The sequence below is a fragment of the Solanum verrucosum genome, unplaced genomic scaffold (assembly GCF_900185275.1).
Source record: "Solanum verrucosum unplaced genomic scaffold, falcon-dt-bn FXZP01000261.1, whole genome shotgun sequence".
Taxonomy (NCBI): Eukaryota; Viridiplantae; Streptophyta; class Magnoliopsida; order Solanales; family Solanaceae; genus Solanum; species Solanum verrucosum.
The window spans coordinates 4,404,844-4,424,541 of record NW_026019969.1 but is presented as its reverse complement, the minus strand read 5'-3'; the positions used below and the strand labels follow the sequence as shown (position 1 = coordinate 4,424,541).

General features: G+C 34.9%; 3 protein-coding genes across 3 annotated transcripts; 1 reads left to right on the top strand and 2 right to left on the bottom strand.

Moving 5' to 3' along the window:
• Nucleotides 1-369: 369 nt before the first annotated feature.
• Nucleotides 370-5,073, bottom strand: LOC125815952 (uncharacterized). Its single transcript, XM_049495532.1, has 9 exons — nt 4,986-5,073; nt 4,741-4,880; nt 4,550-4,656; nt 3,826-3,891; nt 3,077-3,159; nt 1,114-1,160; nt 817-895; nt 653-734; nt 370-524 (listed from the first exon to the last, which is right to left on the bottom strand). Exons 1-9 carry the CDS (start codon nt 5,034-5,036, stop codon nt 466-468), a joined length of 714 nt encoding a protein of 237 aa, XP_049351489.1. The 5' UTR covers nt 5,037-5,073; the 3' UTR covers nt 370-465.
• Nucleotides 5,074-5,693: 620 nt separating this feature from the next.
• LOC125815208 (zeta-carotene desaturase, chloroplastic/chromoplastic) lies at nt 5,694-13,907 on the top strand. Its single transcript, XM_049494622.1, has 14 exons — nt 5,694-6,185; nt 7,283-7,407; nt 7,569-7,703; nt 7,993-8,065; nt 8,214-8,287; nt 9,371-9,475; nt 9,584-9,828; nt 9,984-10,071; nt 10,216-10,258; nt 10,359-10,515; nt 10,623-10,751; nt 10,870-10,942; nt 12,833-12,997; nt 13,531-13,907. The coding sequence occupies exons 1-14, from the start codon at nt 5,999-6,001 to the stop codon at nt 13,696-13,698; spliced, it is 1,767 nt and encodes a 588-aa protein (XP_049350579.1). The 5' UTR covers nt 5,694-5,998; the 3' UTR covers nt 13,699-13,907.
• Nucleotides 13,908-15,582: 1,675 nt separating this feature from the next.
• On the bottom strand, nt 15,583-16,555 carry LOC125815207 (DNA damage-repair/toleration protein DRT102). Its single transcript, XM_049494620.1, has one exon. The coding sequence runs from the start codon at nt 16,511-16,513 to the stop codon at nt 15,596-15,598; it is 918 nt and encodes a 305-aa protein (XP_049350577.1). The 5' UTR covers nt 16,514-16,555; the 3' UTR covers nt 15,583-15,595.
• Nucleotides 16,556-19,698: the final 3,143 nt, after the last annotated feature.

Genomic DNA, 19,698 nt, shown 5'->3' with positions numbered 1-19,698 from the left:
TACCAAGTCACTAGGAACAGTTCTATTGAACTGCCACTGACAAATTCAAGAGCAATGACTATGGAAGAGCAACCATTTTGGAGAAGAAACGAGGCGACGGCTATAACCACAGAGTGCAAGTGGAGCGAGACAGAAGTTAAGTGTTTATACGTTCCATGTGAAAAACGCGGCTGGATGCGAGGATGTTAGGAGATATCTAAGATTGTTTCAGGATCAAATTCACACAGACAAAGCATGATGGCAATAGTTTATCACAGTAACAATGGTATTGTTACACAAGGAAAGTATCAATGAAGGACTGAAGAATTCCAGAATCATGTAGGTGGAAAAGCTATTGCAATTGCCTTTGAAGGGTAATCGAGATCTCAGTTCGGAGGCAAGATGATGTGCAAGTTAAATTGACATAATAAATATACAGTGAAATGAGTAATTATGATAAATGGATGTCAAGAGAAATTACTTCACCTATTTATTACCTATATTACTGTCTTTCCAACTCGAGCTGTGAAGTAAACTGTAAGAGCCTAAGAGGTGGTTCTAAGATCAGAGTATACATGCTGTATTGAAGCTCAAATAGAAAAATCTGATTTTTCACGAGTCGTCTATAAAGAATATCAGCTAAGGAACATTGCTCTGTAGAATTTTCACTCACCAGAGCTCCTCAAACCAGGCGTAAAAATCTGGCCAACCGCTTCAAGAGCAGAAATGTTCCAGCTCTCAACATGCTTAACAATCTGTTTGGAGATGGGAAATATCAATGAGGGAAGAACATTGCTCTAGTTTTTGAATTGTAGAGATAAAATCTTTTCTACTTACTTTGAGTTGTTCATCTAGATCATAGACCGTTTTCCCATCAACAGAGATGAGAGGCTGCCACGGAAGTTTGAGGGATGTTCTACAAGTCAGATGAAAAATCAGCATGTGAATAGTCAAAAGAATCCTAAGACAACTCTGGTATTCGTTTACATCCAAAAATATTTCACTTATCAGGATCAACCATGCATAATTGACAGAAACAAATGTCAAATGCTTTGAACAAGAGAGCAGTTAATACAATCGGGTAAACAAATATTCGCCTTTAAGCTAACAAATTTTGAGAGTAAAACCAAGTACCTCAGTTTCCAGTATGCCACAATGACCTCTGCATTAGAATCATTACCCTGTACATCAGGCAGATAGGCATTAAGCAAAATGTTCCTGATTTGAAAGGAAGATTGAATATTGTAAATGCACTAAGTAAACAACATATTACTATAATTATAAAAAATGCTTGGAAACATTTGAATGACTATGTTACAACTGACAAGTATTACCGAAAAGTAACTTCATAATCATTTAAGAATGGATGTGCGCTTGGACACCAATAAATGACTCAAGAAGGAAAAAAAATGCCACAAATTTGGTATTATGATGCCCTCATAGTGTTTTTCTTGTGGAATTGGAATCATCAAGACCATCAGTATTCTCCTACTTTTGGAGTGGATAATTGAACTGAGGATGATGTCAACGATATGTTTGGCAGTTTAACATACAAGATAGGTAGTACAATACCAACCCAAAAAAATGATTCAAGGTTAAATCTACCCACAGTGCAGTTTGTTTCAATGAGCCTTCACATTCTGAACCATGCTACCACAATTTGTTCCTAGGTCCAAAATTGGAGACCTTGTTAACAACTAAACTAGGAAAGATCCCATTTCATATGGAAAAGTCAAAATACTACATATAAAAATATAACTAGATTCTACTTTACATACACTCTACCCTCCCCACATCCCACTTGTGGATTTCACTGGGTATGTTGTTGTTACTCTAGCAGTTTGAGAAAACACTTGCTAAGGATTTTACTAGTAGATTCAACACTCTAGGAGAACAGCACACAATTTCTGATGGGTGATTTGAAAAAGGGAAAATGCATAAGTACCCCCCAGCCTATGTCCAAAATCCCAGAGACACACCTAACCTTTACTAAGGTCCTATTACCCCCGAACTTATTTTATATATAATTTTCTACCCCTTTTTGGCCTACGTGGCACTATCTTGTGGGCCCAACGCTTGTTGACTATTTTTTCAAGGATAGTGCCACGTAGGCCAAAAAGGGGTAGGAAATTATATATAAAATAAGTTTGGGGGGTAATAGGACCTTAGTAAAGGTTAGGTGTGTCTCTGGGATTTCGGGCATAGGCTGGGGGGTACTTATACATTTTCCCTTTGAAAAATATTAAAGTACCAATATCATACTTGGGCTTAAAACAATAATTGTAATGTCTGTCCTCCCAATTGTCAGTCACCACATTTACAATCCCATTTCAAGCATGAGAATTATGAGCAAAATAGTCTGTCTTATTATGACTGGAGCTACCATCAAACTCCAGACAGTGTTATGGGTTTCCAGACTTACAAGATAATCTGGTTTATAAAGGCCACTGCTATGGAGGTCTTGGTGGAAAGAAATTCCTGGTGAATTCATTCTAAGGAAGTTGCATATTAATCATGCCATTACATTGTAAGTTTAGTTATTTAATTGCATTGAGTTAGCCACTATTATCCTTCATCTGTATGGTAGATAACTTAGCTATCCTTTAAGTAGAAATATGCTTATGCTTAATAAAATAGCTAAAAATGTTTCCATCTATTGATGATCAGAATATAGACTTCACTTCATTGATGTAACTAAGAAAAGAAGAAGAGTTTATTGCAAATTTACTAGCAATCTCCAACAATAGATTCAGAATAATCACTTTGGTAAGTGATCCCTTTCATATCACATATCTGAATGACAAGTAAAAAGTTTGAGCTGTGTGATCCCAATAAAATAAATAACAAAGAACAACCAGTTCTATCAGCAAAGTCTCAAGTTAGAGTAATCTTCTCTCCAAAGTTTTCTCTCTGAAGAGGACAGAAATGAAACAGATCAGACTACTGACGCACTCCATATCTCCTTCAAGGGGCAAGAACTAATGAAAAGAACAAAACACTTCTCACTAAGCATTCAGCGAATGTTATGTCTTCTTTTGGATTTGTTTTGTTTCATCTTTTTATTCTGTAATACTATTTATGAACTTGCAGTACATACCTTCTCAATCTTTTCTAATTTGATTGATGGACTATCAAAAAACGGTACCAGCAATTGCAAGTTGCGGGAATACAAGTCCCTTCCTGGATGACACAATCATAAAATAAGGTGAATTATCTTTTGTTTGTTGTTAAACTAAGTTAATTTCTAGCTTTGGAAGATTGATAATTCTCGTAGTTTATTCATCTAATGGAGCATACTACTACTAAGCTAGTCTGGAAACTGACATAGATGTTTAAAGTACTGACACTAGCAACAGATACAGGATAAAAGAGGCAAATACAAGCAATATTACAAAGCAAACATGTCACACATAGAATAAATTAAGCGATAGAAGCTGTCAATTAAGATGTTTATGAAAACCGGAAAAGAAGCCAGTATTTACACTCAATGCGCAAATAGCACAGATACATGATAATATTAGAGTTCACATTAGTAGATTGTCTGGCCATGTCTTATGCCACCTCCAAATGCAGAGATCAGTATGTATAATAAAGTTCTTCAAACATGAATTGAAAATCAAACTTATTAGTGAAAAGAACGGGTTTATTAAAGGTTATCGATGATACTATGTGAAGGAATTGAGAAGCCTAATACTTTTTTAAAAAATTCTTCAAGACTGAGTGCGGTGCGGGACATAAATGTGGAATTTTTTATACAGATAAGCAAGGAAATTTCCTGGTGCTGCCATAACGGTGATGCAAATATCAAATAATGTGCCATCCGATATAGAAAATGATTCCTCTTACCACGGAATTTTATAGTTGGATCTTCAAAGACACAGTCTTCTGCATAAATTCCACTGGTGAAGAGGCCTAAATTGAATGAAAGCTCTAAATTAGTGAAAGACCAGTTTATCTTTAACCACATTAACAGGCTTAAACTTTAACTGACACATTATTCACAATCAGAAAAAAGAAAACTTTGTCCTCCAAGTAATGAAAGATTTTCACATAGTAAAGCAAAGAAAAATTTGTGGATCACCCACCTCATACTGTGAAGTATAAGATAATAAAATCATAAATCAGTTTGACAACTCAAAAAATAAAATCTTGCTACAAACATTTTACATGGAAGACTTCAATCAAACAAACTCTCTTTTACGTTTTTTCAGTCTTCACTCAAGTCCGTGTTTATGTTTCGACTTACATGTTGGCTTCAGAAGTGCAGATATTTAGGAAGTATATACTCTTTCCATTTCAATTTGTTTGTCTTACTACTTCCTTTTTAATCCGTTTCAAAAAGAATGTTTTTTTCCTCTTTCCGACTACTCTTTAATCCTAACTTCCCATGTGACATATTTAAAACCACAAGATTAAAGCGCATTTGAATACATTTTACGTATCTTCAGTTTAAGAACCGAACACTCAAAAAGTCTTATTTATTTTTTTAAACTCCGTACCAAGTCAAAACCAGATAAACAAATTAAAACAGATAGAGTACTAATTATTACTAAGAGATAAACAACACTACCTGTAACAAAATAAGCTTTCTCATAATCTAACTTGATAATCTTGAGGACATCTTCTACATTATAAACCAAAGGCTCTCCACCCCCTTCATCATCAGATACCCCCAATCTAGCAAACATTATAATAATATTAAGGAAATCAAAAATGAAATCTTGAAAATAGAAATACCCCCAATTTAAGAAAATGCAAAACCTGTTTGTTGATGGTGAAGGGAGGAGCCTGAGTAGTTCAGTGACACCACTGACTGCAATTTTCAACAACTTGGGTGTTTGGGTTTTCACCTTCTGATTATTGGGTGCAGGGGAGCAGCAGTAGAAACCACCTTGCCCTTTCTGATAAGAAAAAAAAAAAAACAAGAATTGAACTGGAGAAAGCAGAAATTATTTATTTTTTCTTCAAGAAATGGCAATTTTACATTTTTTGATAAACAATTTTACCTTGTTGATGAGGGTCTGTGAAAGGCTACTATAGCAACACATACCCGCCATTTTCTTTGCCTAATTTCTGGTTTGATACCTGTCACTTGTCAGTTTGCCTAATTTCTGGTTTGATATGTCCTATAATTTTGGGATATATAATGGGATTATTTTATTTTGTATTTGATAATAAATATTATTTTATTTTATAGAATCTAATTTCCATCCTCAACTGATGACCAATATGAAATAATAATATAAGTTTAGTATAATACATGAGTATTTAAATAATTCGATAGTTATATTCATTAAAATTTGAAAAAAAAAAATATAAACATAAAAACTAAAATACACATTTTTATTAATTAATTAAAATTAAATATCACAAAAATTAAAATCAAAATTTGTTGATATTCCAAGAATTAAACCCCTATTTCTCCTTTTTCTTTAATTTTCTAACTCAAGATTTAATTTAACTTAGAGGGAAGGCAAAGATTGATAGCTAAAATTATGTGTGGCGGTTAATTTTACTAAAAGAAAAAGTGTCAAAAATAAATGATGCAATGGATAGAGTTGTTTTCTTATTAATCAAGAGGTGTTGATTTTGAATCCTCATATGAAAAAATCTTTAGTAATTTAATATAAATTTAAATTAGTCAAACTTCAAAGCACACAGATGTCTAGCGTGGCATCTATAAATGGGAGTGACTAATTTTTTTTTTCTAATTTGGTGCTTAAGCGCACTATATTTCAGTAAGTGGTAGTGGCGGTAACACAGCACCATTGCCTTTGTCTGTGGTCTCATCCATTAACCAACCGCACATCACTTCACTACAAAACAAACCCAATTCTACTACAATTTAGCACCAATTAAGTAAGAATTTCTCTAGGCCAGTTATGGTATCTTCTAATCTTTAGATACCCTTTCTTCTTCTTTTGTTTTCTTTCTTTCTTGTTTAAACCATTTTCTTGATATTTAACAAGAAAATATTTCCTTTTTTTCCTACCCACCTAACTGGGTAGAGAACAATTCCATGGCTACTTCTTCAGCTTATCTTTGTTGTCCTGCGACTTCTGCTACTGGAAAGAAACATGTTTTCCCAAATGGGTCACCTGGATTCTTGGTTTTTGGTGGTAATCGTTTGTCCAACCGGTTAGTGACCCGAAAGTCGGTTATTCGGGCTGATTTGGACTCTATGGTTTCTGATATGAGTACCAACGGTAAATTTTATCCACCTTCCTATTTTGATTTTTCATATTTTGTGTGTTAGTAAGGATTCTTGGATTGTAATTTGAGATATTGAACTGAGTTGTGGAAGGGTATTATGTAAATTTGTGTTTTTCTGTGCGTATATTTTGCAGGGAAGTTGTATTTGGGTTTTTGATTTTGTTGTCTAATTGTGGTGGAAGATGAGATTTTTTTGAAGGGTACTAAGACACATACATTGAGGTTAATATGTGTTTTGATGGATGCTTTGCATATCAGCCGTTTGTTTCTTTTAGAAAATTGGTTTTCGAGTGTGTCTTGATTGAACATTTGCGATTACTCTTTGAGCTTTTGCTCCTTAAACTTGGATCATTTGACTTAGAGGGGTGGTATTTAATCTATGTTGTGAATTCAGAAGTGCCAGTGGGAGAGAGGATTTTTAAGGTTGATGGTTCTTTGTACTTTTATATTTTCTTTTCTATCATAGATTTCTTTGTCTAAAAGGAATAATGACTAGCAAACTAGGGCTTCTTGCTTTTCATGTTCAGTTTTGCTTTGCAAGGACTACTGCAATGCATCACATCCAAACCACTAATCCAATAAAAGAGTAAGCGGCCATAGGTCAGAGGACTGGATTCTTGTAATCTTTTTGCTCCAAATAGTTTCAGATTGAATTTAGTTACGAAAACGTGTTTGCTTGTGGTGGGGGAAAGGGAGAGGGTGGGGCAAAAATGATTAAAATATGAAATTGTGAGAAGCATGAACTCATTCGCTTTTGTCTACTTGCTTTGTCAGGATTAGTCTAGGACTGGATATGTCAAGAATATCAGGATTTCTTTTTGGTTCCTTTAGCAATTATAGAAACAAAAGCACAGGCAATATTGGAAATCAAAAGAACTTCACAATCGTTTCAATCTTCTCTCTTTAGACACCTGAAATATATACTTCTTGTGTAACTTAAAGATAAACTAGATGTTGTACCAAAATATTGAAAAAGAAGTATCTAAATGAGGTAAAATAGAAGTTGTGGTATAGTGCCATGAAATCGGGAGGGACATTTTCTGTTGTATAAGTCAATGAACTGCTGCTTAACCAAAATTTCAACTTGTAGCTCCAAAAGGGCTATTTCCACCTGAGCCTGAACATTATCGGGGGCCAAAGCTGAAAGTAGCTATTATTGGAGCTGGGCTTGCAGGCATGTCGACTGCTGTGGAGCTCTTGGATCAAGGACATGAGGTTCAGAAGCCTAACATCCCTTTCAAGAAGTGCTATAATCAATTCACTCGAAAACAAAACTATTAATCAAAAAATGAAAAAAATGAACAAGAAAAAGTTGTCTTTATCTTTGTGTTTTTCCCTGTGACCTGGAATACATCATGCCTTCTACTTTTTTTCAGGTGGATATATACGAATCAAGGACTTTTATTGGTGGGAAAGTGGGTTCTTTTGTTGATAGACGTGGGAACCACATTGAAATGGGACTTCACGTGTTCTTTGGTTGCTATAATAATCTGTTCCGTCTGTTGAAAAAGGTGCACAGAGCTCACCATTCATAGTTCTATAGTATTTCAACTTACTGAGTGGTTGAGCATGCAATATAACTGCATTATTGCTCACTAATATTTAAAGTGCATTTTCAATATTTTAGAGTAAGGTTTGTGCTGAGTATTTATGCCAGTAGAAATGCCTAAGATTAACCTTCATTTAATAGTAGGACATGGAATATTGAAGTGCCAAGGAGTCTTGATAGTTTTTTTTTTTGGTTTCCTGTTGATGTTTATCAGTTTAGTAATTCTATTTCTTTTTTCCTGGTTGATGTAGGTGGGTGCTGAAAAAAATCTGCTAGTGAAGGAGCATACTCACACATTTGTAAATAAAGGGGGTGAAATAGGGGGTATGATTTTATATGTGATACAAAATCTTTCATCTAGGGGAACTTTAAAATGCTTTCACAAATGACTCCTCAAGGAGCATGTCTTCCAATATATACAGTTAGCATGGTCTGTTTTATTTATACTTTGTGGTCTATACCCTCAATGCAGAGCTTGATTTCCGCTTTCCAGTTGGAGCACCCTTGCATGGAATTAATGCATTTTTGTCTACTAATCAGTTAAAGGTAACATGCTAATGCCCTCTTCGTACTTTGATTTTTCAATTCATGCTATATCTTATACTAAGGAGTAAGGTTGCCTTTGAAATTTGACTTGTGTGCTGCTGCTCATACTTGTGGGTGGAATCTGTTAGTATATCATTTCTTGCTTAGAAAATTTAGCATACATCTAGTAATACTCTTCTTCTTCTCCTTAACTTAAAGAGGAAGGATGAAGAATAAAAATTCAGAAGTCTAAATTTGGTGCTGGTAGGAGGAGAGAAGCAGGATGTGAGGGTAAGGTGCACCATGACATCTTCGAGATTGCTGTTTGGCAGTAAATTTAAAGACAGACTAAGAGGTTAAGTTGCTGAATAGGCAATACATTTTCTTGAAATGGTAGTATTATTCACAAGCACAGCACTAAGAAAGTACTGCAATACATCGAAAGGCGAAAATTTACACTATTGAAGGCCACCTTTTAATATATCAATGTATTATATGTGCTTATTTTGTATGTCATCTTATGTTGTTAAAAGGTTGGGGAATAATGAGGTATTTATTGTTTGAACGTAAGGACGGAGAACTTTGTAGATTGCAAGCATATAACAACATCACTGTACCAAGAAGAAGTGGGAATATGAGATAATCTACCTTTAATGTGGCATTACTAGGTTAGTTACTGTTAAGGTTTGCACTGGGAGAGGGGTTATCACTTTGTGTGGCGGCTACATATGGTATGCAATGATATTTGCTTAAAAAAGTTCTCTTTTCCACCTTTGTTCTAAAGTGCTTGCAAGTATTGTTTCTGCATATATGTACTTGCATGTAAAACTATAAAGACGCAGTGGCCTAATCCAATCATGGAAAGAGAAATTGTTGGTGGGGAAAGGTATAAAGAGAGGGTCAGAACACTTTGAGGACACAATTGACAGGCAAAACTAAAGGCAAACTCGAGAGGAACAACTTCTTTTTGTCTCTTTTGAGCTTTTTCCCCATAAATAAACAGAGATATGTGATGTCTTTTATGTGTTGCTGTTGTTGGAAACCCCGATCAATGCTCATATAATATGTGATTGACGTTAACGTGTTCCTCCCTTTAAATGGCAGATTTACGATAAAGCTCGAAATGCTGTAGCTCTTGCCCTTAGTCCAGTGGTGCGGGCTTTAGTTGATCCGGATGGTGCATTGCAGCAGATACGCAATCTAGATAATGTAAGGGTTATTTCCTTCTTCTTTTTTCCTTCTTGTTTACAACTCAGATGGTCTGTTTCTTTCCTCTCCCCACTACTTGTTCCTTATATTATGTAATGTCTGTTTCAGGTAAGCTTTTCTGAGTGGTTTCTGTCTAAAGGTGGGACGCGTGCTAGCATCCAGAGGATGTGGGATCCTGTTGCATATGCTCTTGGATTCATTGACTGTGACAACATGAGTGCTCGGTGTATGCTCACTATATTTGCATTGTTTGCCACAAAAACGGAGGCTTCCCTATTACGCATGCTTAAAGGTTCTCCTGACGTTTATTTGAGTGGTCCAATTAAGAAGTACATCATGGACAAGGGGGGCAGGTAAGACCAAATATGGAAACAGCTGTGCACTGTGAATTAGCAGATTTGGACCTCGAATTATCTCTTTTTTGTGAACTAGCAGATTTAGGCCTTAAATTTTCTCTTGAATGAACTAGCTATACTCAACTTACTCTGAATCTATTCTTTGTTCACAGGTTCCATCTGAGGTGGGGATGCAGAGAGGTACTCTATGAGACATCCTCTGATGGAAGCATGTATGTTAGTGGGCTTGCCATGTCAAAGGTAAGAGTTTTCTTTCATTAATTTTATTGCTTTTGAATAGAATATCTTTCAATAGGTTCAAGTGTTTTTTATGCATATATAAGTACTTCATGCTGCTTTACAAGTCTGTGTGTGTTAATCAACTGCTATCGTGTCTATGTACAGGCCACTCAGAAGAAAATTGTAAAAGCTGATGCCTATGTGGCTGGTTGGTAATCAACTATATGATTGGACATGTATTTTCCCTCATTTCCCTCCTTTCCAACAGCATGAAAACTGAAACTGTTTTGGGTGATACCTAATTGCAGCATGTGATGTCCCTGGAATTAAAAGATTGGTACCTCAGAAGTGGAGGGAATTGGAATTCTTTGACAACATTTACAAATTGGTCGGAGTGCCTGTTGTTACCGTACAACTACGATACAATGGCTGGGTTACAGAGTTGCAGGACTTGGAGCGTTCGAGGTGATACATTTGTGGCTCAGAAGCAACTATTTTTCTCAATATGAAATTTTTATATGATGAAAGAAATACTAAATCTGTGTTAGATAACAATTCTCTCTGTAATTCAGGCAATTGAAGCGCGCTGCAGGTTTGGACAATCTCCTGTATACACCAGATGCAGATTTCTCTTGCTTTGCAGATCTTGCATTGGCATCTCCGGATGATTACTACATTGAGGGACAAGGCTCATTGCTTCAGTAAGGAATTATGTTCTTATCTTTACTATCAGATAACTGCTCAGCAACTCATTAGATTTAAATCTTCTGGTTATCTTGTTCCTCTCTGATCTATTCTCCTCTATCTTGGTGCCTCCAGATGTGTCCTTACGCCTGGTGACCCTTACATGCCTCTACCAAATGATGAAATCATAAAAAGAGTTACAAAGCAGGTAATTTAGCTTCTTATACGAGCCTCTTTTTTTTCTTTCTGGAAAACCTTGGTACCCACGTGTTCTTATATGTGTTAGTGGATGATATAAGGTAACAAATTTTGCCAGGGAAAACACTATTTTATGTTGCCGGACAGAGATCGTCCAAACTACATATCGTCAATTACATTCTTAAGCTGGAGCATAAATCAAACTAAACCATGATTTTACTTAACAGGAAACAACATATAGGGATAGAGATAGAGATTATTTTTTAAATAACTGAGAATCCACAAGGGCTAGTGGCACACAATTTGTAACTCTGTGGATAACAGATCAACCCCTATATCCTTCTCCACTTAAATACAATGTTTTCTGCCGTGACAGGGTTGGAATACGTGACATGCGCCTAACCCACACATCACAAGTTGTGCCCTTTCCACTAGTCCAAAGCCCTAGGAGCGAGATAGATATAATTGACTCAATACCATTTCATCTTTGAATTTCCTATACCGAGAAAAGAATGGAAGTACTCTCTAAAAAAGATAAAAAGGTAATATGTGACCTTGCTGTTTGAAAATCCAAGTAAATGCAACTTAGAAGCACATGCTATAGAGTCTTAATAGTTCTTTGTTGACATAATTGGTTCAGATGAGGGATACCTCTTCTATGTGGTTTGCGAGCTATTGCATAGAAGGGGGGGTTTTACCCTGTGCGCACCCAAAGGGTAGCGGCTGCGGGTTTCCCTTGTCATAAAAAAAAAAAATTGGTTCAAATGAATTAATCAACAAGAGACACGGTCACAGACCAAAACTAAAAATGGAAGCTCTCAGGGGATCTGAGTTAAGCTATTGCAGAAGCAAATGACCCGGTAGAATATGTTATTGCAGAAGCAAATTCATCCTAGGCACTTAAACTTCAAAACAAACTTAATAATGGAAAGCAAATGTCAATTATTTTCTACTAGTATTTGGGTTTTAAAATCTGTGCCACTATTGTGCTCGAGTGATTTTAAAATCCATGACACTGCCAATAAATTGTAGCTTGATGGCACCTATGAGAGTCTATTACAAAATGCATGGACTCGACTCCCAGTACCCCTCCCCACCTGCTACTCCTCACAAAAAAAAAAACATGAAGCTTTGCGTCTTCAAGGAATTTCAACTATGTAAAAACACGATGATGAATTAATCTATCAAATTTGGATTCTTTGGATGTCATGCACATGCATTATGTTTTCTAAAGAGAAGCATCCCGGATTAGAATTTCGCATCCCTGAAAGTAAGAATTATATTTCAAAGAAACATTGCCGATTACTTCAGAACCTATTTCCTCCTCCCCCCCCCCAACCCCCCAAAACCCCCACCCCGAGAAAGAAAACAGATGGCTAAAGAAAAGAGAATTATGGTAGGATAGAGATTTTCAACATTTGTCTGGCCACACAAGAAAAAACAATCACTACATAACTAATATAGCGTGTAGGCTTTGGTCTAGTGGTAAGAGTGCATCGCATGATATGTAGGGTTATGCGCATGTAGCGGATTCAAAACCTACTATAGACAAAAAAAAAAGGTATTTAAGTGGAAAGAGGCAGAGAGACGGACTAACTTTCCAAATTATACTTCACTTCCCCTTGCGAGTTTCTTTGGTAATCAGAAAAAAGTGTAGCATTTGATTGACTGCATAAGAAGAAATAATTGTCAAAATTAATATTTGCATTAAGTTATATATAAATCAATGTTTAATTTAATGGGGTATAGAACATTTAGTGAGAATGAGTGTATTAGCAGTATGAGGATTAAGCTATTTAGCGACAAAAGTGACCTTTGAGTAATCGTTCTTTCTTATGATACTTGCATACTAGTATATGAATCAAGTGGCTCCTTAATGTGTAAGATATTTTGGTATCAGGTTTTGGCATTATTTCCTTCTTCCCAAGGTCTTGAGGTTACCTGGTCATCAGTTGTGAAGATAGGACAATCTTTATATCGTGAAGGGCCTGGTAAAGACCCATTCAGACCTGATCAGAAAACGCCAGTGGAAAATTTCTTTCTTGCTGGCTCATATACAAAACAGGTACCCTGCTTTTATCCTAAAGTCTTACTATTTAGATCTTGTGTATTAAACATGTGATGCTTCTACTCAAGTAAAAGGGATATCACTGTGTCCATGTCATAAAGTGAATCAACCTCAAAAAGTTTATTGGGCAAGTTTAATCTCTGTTTGGCCAACATGTACCAGAAAAAAAGAAGTTGATGGCTGAAAATTGAATTACGTCTATAGAAGTGTGTATTCTTTATGAGATAGTTATGCATTGATAGTATCCAAATCTGATTGTTATAAAGAATAGATCATATGTAACTAATGGCAGTTTAGAGGCTTTGAAACTTTAAACTATTTTATTAGGACCTTTGTACAGGATGATAGAATGACAACGAATAGTACAAATTTCTTCTATGAATGTAACAATGAGCTGCAACCAAGTATGCAATACAACCTGTGATATTTCGTTTCACAGGGATACATCAGCACTCTGATATTTTCAACTAGATTGGTGTTCTTGTGGTTGGTTAAGTTTCATCTTGTGTGGAAATTCTTGTTTTCTTCAGGACTACATCGATAGCATGGAAGGGGCAACTCTTTCAGGTAGGCAAGCTTCTGCATACATATGTAATGTTGGAGAGCAGCTGGTGGCGTTGCGGAAAAAGATCACTGCTGCTGAGTTAAACGAGATCTCTAAAGGTGTGTCCCTATCTGATGAGTTGAGTCTTGTCTGATGACTCACTGCAAAGTCATCCAAATACAACTCAGTTAGGCATTGCACAAGGAAGAATTCTTCTAATTTTTGAGTCCACAAGATGGAAATCAAAAGGTTTAAACATGTTGTATGTATGTAATCATTAGTATATCTTCATAGTGATGGTATGTATCTATTCTGCCACAATCCAGATTAGTGAAATGGATCTTATTGCTGTTTCATCAATCATTGAGAAGAACTTTGTTACACCTGAGACTTGTAACATGGACCGACCACGACAGAGAAGAAGTTGAGCCTCTGTCCAGAAGAAATCCATTACTACATGTATTAAGTTATTTTTTTGTAACTATTTTGGTAATAGAAAAGGATCTAAATATTATTACGACATTATAATTAATAACTTCTGAGGTTGCACACTACACTTCCCATTAATATTACCATTTGAAATTATTGTTTTGACATATATAAATGTGGAATCTCTCAACTCTTAACCTTAATTCAGAACAAGTATGGTAATATACGACTGAAATGTATATAGTATACAACTAGAGCGTATAACGTCAAAAGACAAAAAATACTCCAACTAATTTATTGTAACTCATAATATCCATTAAAGAGTTAAAAAAAGTAAAGTTCACAAAGTATATTACATATACCATAGCCACCATGCACTCCTAACATGCACGGTCCTTATTGGGGAACGAACATATATACTGCCATTACAATATTTGCATCAAACTGAAGAATGCCATTCCTTCATAGAGAGCTTACATATCTTAGACCTTAGTAATGAATATGTCAAAGACATGCATATGCTGCCATTTCGGTCTGTCCTTACTTGCTTGTCTGCACAACCACAAAGGGAAAGATCTCAAACAAATAATGTTGAGAATATAATCAAATAATAAAAGTGTGCTCTCTCAAACAACTTAAGCTTTTAGATGAGATTATCACACACTTCAACATGGTATCAGAGCAGACAAAGGTCCTGAGATGGTCACACACTTCAACAAACAATGTAGTGTAGCGTAGCGTAAGGAAAACATGGATAAGTTCAACAAACACACATTAACACTGTTGACTTGTTTGATCGGAAAGATTGACTAATTAAACATAACTGTCAAATAACACAACTCGCTGTTTTTTAACAAAGGAAATCAACCTGAGTACATTGACATACCAAAATAGTACCCATCATATCATATCTCAATTCTCATCTTTCACTTATTCTTTTCTTTTCTTCAAAATAACAAGATTATCTATCTTAAAGATAACATCAGAAAAACTCCATGTGTAAAGTGAATTATGTCTTTGCACGGATTGCCCCTACTTCGGGGTTGCTCTTTAATTTTTGTCCCTAATGCTCATTTAATGAAAAGTTGTGTGCCAAAGTACATTTATGTATGACCTAATTTGGTTCAGCATGAACTTTTGTTTCGTCTGGCATTAGTTCTATAGAAATTAAGTCATTCGGTATAAGTTGGGTAGTGTCTAATTCGCTCGATATAAGTTTAGGAAACGTTTGCCTCCATCGACATAAGTTCTATAGGAACTAAGTTATGCTTTTTACGACATAACACTAAACTTATGCATCTATCTACATAAGTTTTGTCTTTTTTACAGCATATTTCGACCACTCTTTTTGTTACTTAAAGAACAAAATTTAAAGACCACGACTTATTCATGCTAATGACTGTTACAAATAACCAAGTTTGGGGACAAAAGCTTCCATTTAATTAATTAAATAATAGTAGTATCTCTTTATTCCTGGCATAGTAGTTGTTCTTGAATATAAAATACCAGTAGTACTCCAATTATAATATTGTACTCATATTATTTTAATATATTTCTTCATTAGCATGAAATACATGCAAAAGCTAGTCTAGTAAAGCATTGCTTGCACTCACTGGGATTAATCAGTTCTCCTTCTCCTTATCAATTGCAGCATTGGCAGCAGCATGATCCTCATCCAGGAACAAATCCCACTGTCCTTCCCACTTGATAAAGAACTCTGTATCTTCAAAATACTTCACTCTATGCACATCCCCAGCTGGTGTAAACAAGTAATCCCCAATACCCAAATCATATTTCTCCCCTTTACTCAAATTCCAAACCCTTTTACTACCTTTTAACACCACAAGATCATGCCCGAATGTATGATGATGCGCCGGCTCCACGCTCCCTGCAGTGAACCGCACAAATGCTGAAGTAGGACTCTCCCTCACTATGGAAATTGAACCACCGGGCATTATGTCCACAGCATTGAACTCTCTGGACTTCACCAATGAACAAAGATGACAATCACTAGAGGATTCCACTGGTTTCGGAGTACCAATTTTGTTCATTTCATTAGCCGAATTTTCTAAAAATTGGTCGATTTCGTCGGGCCATGGGTTAGATCCAGAAGCGGGGCAAGGAGACTTAAACGGTGTTTCTAGAAACGTCTTCAGAACGTCGGAAGCTACCTCCGGCGTGGTATTCATGCCGGAAACAGCGAGAACGTTGCAATTATTGATGGAACGAGCATTCCGGGCTTCGTCCGGGTTAAGACACGTGGCAGCATAGACACCGGGGAACTTGTTAGCGAAAATGGCCACTCCGACGCCGGTACCACAAGCGACGAGTCCTCGAGTCTCAACGGCGGGGTCATCAGCGGCTTGACTAACTCGGCGGCCGATTTCTTCGCCGACAGAGTAGTATTTGTCGGTTCCGAGGTCTTCGACTTGGATGTTGAGAGCACGGAGTTGAGAGACTAAGACGTCTTTGAGGTTGCAGCCGAAGGAATCGGCGCCGGCGATGATTTTCAAGGGTCGTTTAGTGGATTGTTGAGCCATGAGATGAAATTTGGGAGAAGATGATTTACTCACTATTCAGTATTGGCTGTGACTTTTACATGAATTATGGATTACCATTTTGTAACAGATTTTTTGGTTAACAACAATAACATATTTAATGAAATTAAATAAACTTTGAACAAAATATAGAGGAACAATTTTTGAAAGACCCAAAAAATATTTACATATCTTTTCTTTGTGTGTTGATTTTCTTTTCAAGTTTCTCTCTTATTAAACTAACTAACGCAATTGATGGAAAATATTTATTCCGTTTTAATTTGAATCTTGTAGTCTTAAATTAAAAATATGTGTTAAAATATCATGTGATATGTTGAAATAAATTAGAAGAGAAAAAAAAAACATTCTTTCTAAAATAAATTTAAAGAAAAGTAAGATAAAGACTTGTGTATGCAGGTTATTGATCAAGATAAGATATTTGAAAATAATTTTAACCTTATATAATATAATTTTTTTATAAAGAAAGTTGAAATGAATCTTCTATTATATATATTCTAGCTCCTCCCTGATGCATGTAACTTTGTAAGTTGTAACTCACATATAGCAACTAAAAAAATAGTTGAAGCGCTACCAATAAGTTAAAAATGAAGCTAAATAAGGGGAGACAATCAAGCTGAATAGTTGGGTTGGTGCCGATAAGTTTAGAAAGCAAACCGAATCCTCATTAATTATAGTCATCTCTATTATATTTAGTATATTGAATGGTGATATATATAGTAAAGTATTATTGGACATTAATTTTGTGTTTCACATGTCAGTTTTATTCTTATGTTTCACATGTCAGTTTTATTCTTATTAATAAGTATCCTCACGTACTAAAAAGTCTTTTATTAATGAGCCGCCACAAGATGCTTCTCTCAAAATTATTACTCACTCCAGTATGCTTCAAGTTCAAGTAATAAGTTTTGAGCGTAAAAATGATGATTTGCCACTAGTACTTTTTAATCTTACTGGTTTTCATCCCTTTAGTAGATCAGAAGTTGTGGTTGAGAGGTACGAAGTTTAAATGCAGCTTTAGAAGTTTTTGTTCATACTACAATTGCGGAATAGATGAAGCATAGAACAGGAAAACACACACACATATTACATATATATATGTTCATTTGTGTGACTGCTCAACTTAGTGTTTCTCTACTTATACAACAAGTCGGTAGAATAAAAACATATTTGTGCAGATAATCTTTAGGATAAACGTACAATACGCTACAAGATTAATAGTTAATTGGAGAAAAAAGTGAACTCGCATGATAAATGCTCTCCAAGATGGGAATATGCAATAAGAGAGAAACTAAAAGCTTTTGGGTATGGATCAATATGACCTACCATCCCTTTGTCATTAATTCAGAGGCAGAACCAGTATTAAAAGTTTGAGGGTTCTAAATTTCCTTCTCCATCCTTACTATTGAGCTATCAATCAATTTTGTCAGGTTTCACAAGTTATTACTTAATTTTCTAATACAAATATAGGATGTATGAAAAAGTTACTCGGTTCGTCCGAATTCACGAGCTCCGCCCCCTGATCATTATAGACAAGTCACCTAGCACAACCACGTCATTTGAAAAGTTGAATTAGCGATTGAACAACATGTAACAAGACTTCAAAAAAAAAATTGGATTTGCAAAGCTATTGAATTTTTAAAAAAATTAGGAAGACATGTTAAATAAGTCCAATGAAAGTAATTATATTACAACTTAACACCAATTAGTTATCATCTAACCTAAGTTGAGAGTGACAATCATTATTTTGAAAAAGTCATTTAATTGCTAAGTCTTCCACCTTCAATGAAGCAAGCAAGTTCCTTGTTTAACCATAGAAATGTAGTCTTCAATTAATTGGAACTACGACCTAAGATACGCAACCTGAGACATAATATGTCAATGCTTATGATTGACATTCACACAGAGTAAATGTAGCACTAATCATAATAGAATAGATGTAGCATTAAGTCTGATATAGATTTTTAGCTCATAAATGCATGGCTATCGACCGTAGATAACATATATCGTATGATTTATTGCGGGTATTTTTTATTGTGTTTTCTCTCTCATTAATTAATTAATGAATCTATATTATCAAATTTTTATCTAAATTCGAATTCAAAACCAAAGTTCTGAAAACAATCTTCCAATTCACAAATCACAAGAAAGAATATCTCTTTCATCAACATCAGTGAGCTAAACCAAATTACTAACATTACTGGTTATTGAACGTTCGTACAAAGCATGTTATATATCTATATTTTTGTGATATTAATTTTTATCAGTTAATTTTTAAGAAGCGGTATATTTTTATATTTAAAAATAAATTAATTTTGAATTTTTTGATACACTGTTTAAGTTCACATGATAATATTATTGTTATTATTTATATTAGAATGAATAAATTTAAGTTAATAAGAGGTTAACCATGCATGTGTAATACAATATTTTGGATGTTATTATATCAAAAAACAATTTACTAATATGAAGAGGTGAATAGTTTAATTTAAATTCTAAAATATTCTACTATAAAAAGTTAGACAATTTTAAATCTTTTTAAAACAAACTCCAATATTATCAAAACAAAACAAAATAATAATATTTTTTTATAAATTTTGAAAAACTTAAGGCCCAATATCTAGTTTTCCCTTAGAGTCATCCCTATAGATTTGGAGTTCAAATTTTATTTGGACAAGCAATTTACATTTCAAAAGTTATAGTAAATATTTTTTTTCTTTCAAAAATATCACTTCATTTAGTTGATATGGATAGGAGATCACTCATGAGACTGATTCATTGGACCAGCTTCCTTCCCTATGGAGCTATTGAATAGCATGTAACACATGTTCTTAATTATGGTTCTGACTAATCCATCGACGTGCCTATTTTCGTAGATTTTTTCTATGAGAATTTGACAATTAACTAATTTAAGGTTAAATATATTAAAGAGAAAAAAGACTGATATACCCCTCAACTTTGTCATTTAGAGCTGATATAACCCTCATTATGAAAGTGACTCATATATGTGTAATATCATGTAACTTAAAATACATTTGCGACTCGTAAAGACCAATGCATAGATGTGATATCGGGGGAGGTATATCATTGAAAATGGTTAAGCATACCATGTAACCCTTGTATTTATTCATTTGAGGGTTAAACAAAAGATTTAGGTCAAAGAGATCATT